The 7568-nt window shown below is 45.7% G+C and overlaps 2 protein-coding genes across 2 annotated transcripts in view; one reads left to right on the top strand and one right to left on the bottom strand.

Annotated features, from left to right (window-relative positions):
- Nucleotides 1–406: 406 nt before the first annotated feature.
- Nucleotides 407–1216, top strand: LOC119311790 (histone H2B.1-like). Its single transcript, XM_037587492.1, has one exon. The coding sequence runs from the start codon at nucleotides 489–491 to the stop codon at nucleotides 945–947; it is 459 nt and encodes a 152-aa protein (XP_037443389.1). The 5' UTR covers nucleotides 407–488; the 3' UTR covers nucleotides 948–1216.
- A 3945-nt stretch (nucleotides 1217–5161) lies between these two features.
- The window catches only part of LOC119311789 (serine/threonine-protein kinase STY13-like), a 4793-nt gene continuing 2386 nt past the window's right edge, over nucleotides 5162–7568 (bottom strand). The window contains exons 2-3 of the mRNA XM_037587491.1: nucleotides 6326–6438; nucleotides 5162–6224 (exon numbers count right to left, since the gene is read on the bottom strand). Coding sequence (XP_037443388.1) covers nucleotides 5502–6224; nucleotides 6326–6438 — 836 coding nt within the window. The 3' untranslated portion in view covers nucleotides 5162–5501. The remainder of the gene's footprint in view (nucleotides 6225–6325; nucleotides 6439–7568) is intronic.

Here is a 7568-nt window from a genome sequence, read left to right as displayed (position 1 = left end):
TTTTCAGTATTCGTTGTACTACCATGATTGAAGATGAATAGATTGGAAGTTTTTTCCGCAAAAAAAAGAAAAGAATGATTGACAACATTTCTTTGTGAAACGCTGAAAGGCAGTCGTGGAAGACAAAAAAAAAGAAAAAGACACTGCGGACCGCGGCACATGAGTCGCGCTCAGAACACTTGCCCGTCCATTTTATCGTGAGAATGTTTCTTTTCCGATCGTCCCGCCAACAATCCATTTTCCTTTTCCGATCCCGCCCATAAATCCCGCCATGCCCACCGATCCGCGCCCCGCCCGTCCATCCAAAGCGGCGCGAACCGCCTCACACCGCTCCACGTCAACGATCCGCGGCACCAGCCCCTCCGCCAATCAGCGCCCACCGCCTCCCACCTATAAATCCACCGCCCCCTCCTCCCCCTCTCCCCACCGCAGCCCAAATTCCCCAATCTCCTCCCGCACTCAACCCAATCCCCACCTACCCGCACCCCATGGCGCCGAAGGCGGAGAAGAAGCCGGCGGCGAAGAAGCCCGTGGAGGAGGAGCCCGCGGCGGAGAAGGCCGAGAAGGCGCCCGCCGGGAAGAAGCCCAAGGCCGAGAAGCGTCTTCCCGCGGCGGGCAAGACCTCCGCCAAGGACGGCGACAAGAAGGCCAAGAAGAAGAGCAAGAAGAGCGTGGAGACGTACAAGATCTACATCTTCAAGGTGCTCAAGCAGGTGCACCCCGACATCGGCATCTCCTCCAAGGCCATGTCCATCATGAACTCCTTCATCAACGACATCTTCGAGAAGCTCGCCGGCGAGGCCGCCAAACTCGCGCGCTACAACAAGAAGCCCACCATCACCTCCCGCGAGATCCAGACCTCCGTCCGCCTCGTCCTCCCCGGGGAGCTCGCCAAGCACGCCGTCTCCGAGGGCACCAAAGCCGTCACCAAGTTCACCTCCTCCTAGGTTCGCCCGCCCCCCCTTATGGTGACCGCTGTTGATCCCCTGCTGGATCTGCCTGCCTATCTAGATATATATAGTAGTATTAGTAGTGCTTGATGGAAATCGTTGGACGGATGATGGTTCGTGTGTAGTCGTCGGTGGTTGTAAGATGATGTTCCCGTGGTGCTACTTTTGCGTAGTCGATCTGAATATTAATGGAACAAAAATCTGCTACTCTGAGTTTCTGATGAATTGTTTCAAGAGTAGTTATATTTGACATCCTGTTTGTGCTATTCTTGATTAGTTTGAGATGGTTATATGATTTTGATCCGACCTGTTGTGCACCGTGGGTGTTAGTTTACATCGTTCTGTTGTTCCTGGTCATAGATTGAATCAAGTTAGACCCAATTGGGGTGTGAATCAAGTTAGACCCAATTGGGGTGTGAATCAAGTTAGACCCAATTGGGGTGTTACAATTGGTTGATCTGAATGTTAATGAAATCATATCAGCTACTCGGAATTTGTGATGTATCATATTAAGAGTAGTTATGTACTTATCTCTGACATCCTTATCAAAACTACTAGTCATATCTTGCCATTGGCAGTACCCATATTAATGGGCTATTTGCCCCGTGAGCTTACTGCTGGTAACCTGCAGGAATACTGGTATACAGTGGAAAGCATCTCAGCTCAGTGCTTATCTCTTGATTTGGAGTGCCTTCTTTTGCATGCGTACAAACAAAGCAGCCTGTCTTTTGTTGATTGTTTGTTACAGAAAGTTCCATTTGCTTGCAGAATTAATACCTACTGCTTGCTAGAAATTGGTTGCATGTGGGATGTGTGTAGCATCAGATTGTAAGTAGTAGTATGAAGTAGCATCCGTAGCAGGATGTAACATTGTAACTTGACTATAGTGCTGGAAGTAATCATCCTACGGCCTTGTTCGGTTAAACCCCTCCCAAGGGAACTGAAGGGGGTTTGGGGTATTTTTTCCCTCTAAACCGAACAAGCCTACATGATGAATTTGGGTTAGTGGTTGCTGCTCTAGTTTCTGGTGCATACGCAGGCCACAACTGTTTCTAAACTGGCTTCACTTCGCATGGCCTTTTTTCTTGTAGGCCTTGAGAAATTGGTGAGCAGTGATAAGAAACGTTGTGATCGTGCGTGCCTATTCCTGATTTCCCTGTTGTTTATTTGATGGACTGTGCTAACCACCAGTGTTAGCGACAGATCCGCACGATCGCTTCTCCCGCTTCCCGCTTCGTTCCCCTTCCTTCTCCCGTTTTTTTTTTCTGGCGTGGTAAAAAAATGTACAAAGTGGGACTCGAACCCACTACCTACGGTTCACCATAACTGTTCACAACCAACTGAACTAACTTAAATTCTGGCTATAATTTAGGTTGGGTAATATTTATACCGGACTGTGCTAAACAGATCCGAAATCCCGTCGCTTCTCCCGCTTCATTTTATTTCCTAGAAAAAACATGGAGGTGGGAGTTGAACTCACTACCTCTTGATTCAAGACCGCTTGTCATATCCATCTGGTCTAGTTTCAAGTTGTGATTACATAGAATGCCAATAAATATTTGTACTTCTACATACGCGACCAGAAAAACAAGCTGTTTTTCTTTCTTTCTTTTTTATTTACCAAATTTCCTTTCCTTTTGTACATGGCAATCCATGCATCACAGACCTGATAACTTGCGCGCAGCTGTAACCTTTTGACCCTAGGTAAAATGTTGTAATAATACACCTCGATAACTTATCTGTAAAAGAGCATGGTAATTATACGCCACGAACCTGATAACTCACTAACAAATCTCTGTGGTAACTGTGAAGAAAAAGTGTTGTTGTAACATACCCCGATAACTTATCTGAAAAAAGAGCATGATAATTTATTACGCCATGAATCTGATAACTCACGCACAACACACTGGTAAATTTTCTGACGACATGAATTTTTGTTGTTGTAACAAATCCCAATAATTTCTTTATAAAGAGCATGGTAATATATAAGCCACAAACCTGTTAACTCACTCACAAACACTGCTTAACTTTTTGCTCAAAGAAAAAAAATTGTTGTAACATACCCCGGTAACTTTTTTGTAAAGAGCATGATAATGTATACGCACGAACATGATAACTCACGCACAAACACCATGATAACTCATGCACAACAAATATTTTCGCCCAAGTAAAAAGTTACTATGGTGTTTTGTACATAAGTTATCAGAGGTGTGGGCACACAAAAGTTACCGGAGTTACATTTTAAACAACCTTTTTTCCTCGTATTAAAGTTATTAGGGTATTTGTACCTAAGTTATCAGGTTTGTTGTCGTATATTATCATGCTATTTATACAGAAGTTATTGCGGATGTGTCTTCAACATTTTCTTTCCCGGATAAAAATTACCGTGGTGTTTGGACCTAAGTTATCAGGTAAGCAGTGCGTATATTACCATATTATTTTACACATAAGTAATTGAAGATATGATTTTAAGAAAGAAAAATCCCAGGTCAAAGTTATCACATTGTCTGTGCCCCTAAGTTATCTGGTCTATGGTGCGCATATATCCATGCTATTTATATTGAAGTCATCAAGTTGTGTATTTAACCACTATTTTCTGCCGGGTCAAAAATACCGTGAGTATCACGTACCACTGAAGATGCCGGAGTATATTTAAGCAACTTTTTTCTGGGTCAAAGTTAACATAATATTTGTTCATCAAGTTATGAGATCCATACCTCGCCAAAAACAAGTCATTTTCATGGGCCGGACCACTAGCATGCTATAAGGATGTTTGTACAAAAGTTATCATGATTTTTATATATAAGTGATCAAGTTTGTTATGCATGAGTTACCATGCTATTTACACATAAATTATCGTCAAACAACACTCCCCCACTGGACCAAAATTATCATGTAATACGGTACTTATATTATCATGCTATTTTCACACGAGTTATCGGGATGTGTTTCAAAAATGGTTTTTCACCTGATCGAGGTTTCTACAATATTTGTACGTAAGTTATCAAGGTTGCGGTGAATAAATTATCATGTTAAGACCATGAACTCAGCTCATATCTATGTACAAAGAGTACAAGAGTCTAGTCTTATATGTTAAATCGTGAGCTCAACTCACATCTCTAATTTATTTTTGATAAAAACGTATGTTTTGTATATTTTTTGGTAAAAAGTTTGTAAGAAAAACCGAAAACGACAGCAGAATAACACTCGATCAGATCTGTGAGTAGAAAAGTCTACCTCAACATAAAGGTATGAAAAGTACGTAACAAGAATCAAATCACAACATAGAGTTTGCTTAGGTGGTTGCTGCTAGGTTCCTAATACCGCTGGAAAAGGCTCGAGCGGAGACGAGCGAGACATGCGGGAATTGTGGATTGACAGCGGGCGGGAGCGGGAGCGATCGTAAAGAAAGATCGAAGGAAAAAAAAAACAGGCGGAAGCGATCGTACATGCTTATCGCTAACTGACAGTCGGCAGAAAAATAGCATTCTCCTTATTTGATTCATTCTTTTCTCCTTCTTTTCAACATTGTTATGTAGCTTGAATGCCATGGATTTGTGATCTTGAAATTGTGGGGTTCCTCCTCCCGTGCAATCTACCCCACACGTTCTATGTATCTTCTGCGAGCTCACTGCTGTCGCTTCCCCTACTACCCGATGTGATCAGCACTGCAGGGGGAGGCAATTGTACCGTATGCCTGATCTTGTGTATGGCAACTCTTCCGACTTTGGTTTCTGAAAAGAAAATGTTCCACTGCTGTCCGTGTCCGTGTGCCTGATCCAGTGGCCAGAGTCGAAAATGCACATCAGTTTCGCTGTAAACTAACTCTTCCGCCTTTGATTTCGAGTCTCAGTCTAGTATCACCAAACAAACTCGCATTGGTGTCGTGTTGTAATAGCGCATGAGAATGTGGATGAACAAGTGAAGAACAGCACCAAAACACCGAAGTGAGAGCAGAAATAAAGCACATTGTCATGCTGGGAACCAACTCATGGCAAATGTGAGATGCCCTCGGTCGCCACTCACCATTGCAGATTTGTGAAGTGGCTAGGTTTTTATGTTACTCCCTCCATTCCATAATATAAGGCTCCGCTTGGATTAGGCGTAAATTTATACAACCGGATTAAATCTACAGGTGTATAATACCGGCCGTGGTGTCATTTCCTCCCAGAATCGAAACGACGGCCAGAGGTCTGTATTTCCGGCCTGTATTGTTTACAAATGTATTTTGGGTGCAAACCGACAATCCAAGCGGGGCCTAAGATGTTTCAGAGGATGGGAAGCGGTACGACAAGTTTTTGAACCAAACCAAAAAACATCAAACCGGTGTAGACAAGACGACCACAGTGTTTATGCAAAGCAAAATAAACCATCATCTCACCCACGACCACAAGCGAGTAGCGGCAGTAGGCAACCTACACAATTCTTCTTCCACCAGAGACGCCGCGACGACCAACCAAAGCGTTCACCGATCCGCACGACCGCACCAACGAAAGGGAAACAAAAAACAGCAGAAGCACGAGCCGCATCACACAACGACGACGACGACTACTACTTGGAGAAGCCGAAGCAGCTGCAGCCCTGCGAGGTGTGGTCGGGGACGGCGGGCGTCATGCTCTTGCCCTTGGTGGTGTCGATCCTCTCCAGCATCGCCACCACCTCGGCCATCTCCGGCCGGTGGTCCGGGTTGCCGTCCCAGCACCGGGTCATGATCTCCGACAGCGGCTTGGGGCAGCACCGCGGGATGTCGGGCCGGATGCCCAGCTTCACCACGTGGTACGAGATGTCGGCGATGCTGTAGTTCGGGTACGCCAAGGCGCAGCAGTACGTCTCCCACAGCAGGACGCCGAAGCTGTACACGTCGCACTTGTGGTCGTACGGCCGCCCCTCCAGCACCTCGGGGGCCATGTACCCCAGCGTGCCCGTCTGCCCCGTCATGTTGTCGTCGTCCTGCGCCTCCACACGGGCCACCCCAAAGTCCGCGATCTTCACCGACTTCTTCCTGTCCAGCAGCATGTTCTCCGCCTTTACGTCCCGGTGCACGATCTTCTGCGAGTGCAGGTAGCTCAGCCCTCTCGCCATGTCCAGCGCCAGCTGGACCACCTTCTTGTAAGGCAGCTTCTTGTCCCGGTGCTGGAACAGCAGCGTCTTCAGGGTGCCGCCATGCTGGTACTCCACCACCACCACACAGCGCTGGCCTGGCCCGTGGCTGCTGCCGCCCTTCTTCGACGCCGGGATCTTCAGCTGGGACGTCCCCATCGACGCCCCCACGAACTACACACAAATAGACATGACACAGTTCATTGTTAATTTCACCGAGCACTCGCTTCAAATTGATCAGGTACTAGCAGCTAATGTGTGTACAAATCAGGTACCTTTGTGACATTGGGGTGATCGAGCTTCTGCCACACAGCCACCTCCTTCTCAAAGGCCTCCCGGTGCTTCGACGAGCTCTCCTGACCTTCCTGCCCCCAGTCCAGTACCTTCACTGCATCATACACAAAATGCATTCCAGGTAAACGAAAACTGCTCCTGTCGCTACTATGATCATGAATAACAAAACATGTAGTTTTACGAGTCTAATGTCCATAAACATTTTCATCTTGATAGATACTGGAAATATTTAAGCTAGCTAGTTGGCGTGGGGAGCCATGGCTGAATCAAGTTTAGAATTCTATTAGTCTTCTAAGTGTTAGGATTGAGAAACAGGGAAAGACATGCCACAGGTCAAACATGAAATCGCTTTAGGAGTATTTCGGTTAGTTCCCTAGCCACAGGAACAGCTTGATTTGTATTTTTCTTTCATTTATGGTGTAACAAAAAATCATATGATTTGAGAAGTGACATTTCAATGCTACGTTTTTCTTACTTCCATAGTCTTTTATGTGAATCAACAAGGAGCTAAATCAGTTTTTTTTCTCTTAACGGGGCTAGCCTCCCCCCCCCACCCCCCTTCTCATCAACTTCTGAATTGAAGAACGAGTTCTTACAGCAGCAGGGGAAGGGAAAGGGTAGAAAGCGAGCCTGTGCATTCTCAAAAGCCGCCGTGTATGATCACACTCGAGACATACTACGGGTACAGGGTGAAAAGGACATAAACCGACTGGCGGCCCTATAAGCAGAGTAGCAGACTTGTGAAAACACAAATGGAACTAGGTTCTTATACTCAGAATATGCCTTCTAATGTACATTTTCCAATTTCTCCGGCTAGCTTTCTCACTAGCAAGTCGAGTAATAATGGATAAAAGAAAAAAAATTAACTCATCAATAACAATAATTGGACTGAAGAAAGTATCATCAAAATATAAACAAAAGCTGATAGATTGCAAAATCTAGCACCACCGGTAAAAAAGCCCACATATCCCGCCACATTGTAGGCACCAAAAACGTCCCCGAAAAATCTCCCCTCACACGTCATCATCATTCGGAATCACAACGACAAAATTGGCACTCAACCAAGTTCCTAGTATATCGACATGCTTCCCCCGTCACCTTCTCCGCCCCCCTCCACAACAGCTAACACCTTCACAACGACAAAATTGGCACCCAACTAAGTTCCTAGTATATCGACATGCTTCCCCCGTCACCTTCTCCACCCCCTCCACAACAGCTAACACC

Source organism: Triticum dicoccoides, chromosome 5B, assembly GCF_002162155.2.
Source record: "Triticum dicoccoides isolate Atlit2015 ecotype Zavitan chromosome 5B, WEW_v2.0, whole genome shotgun sequence".
Lineage (NCBI taxonomy): Eukaryota > Viridiplantae > Streptophyta > Magnoliopsida > Poales > Poaceae > Triticum > Triticum dicoccoides.
Note: the sequence above shows the minus strand (reverse complement) of the source record. Positions and strands in the feature narration are given on the sequence as shown.

Excerpts from the sequence above, each read along its gene's own strand:
- LOC119311790 (XM_037587492.1), top strand. The coding sequence starts at position 489 with ATGGCGCCGAAGGCGGAGAAGAAGCCGGCGGCGAAGAAGCCCGTGGAG.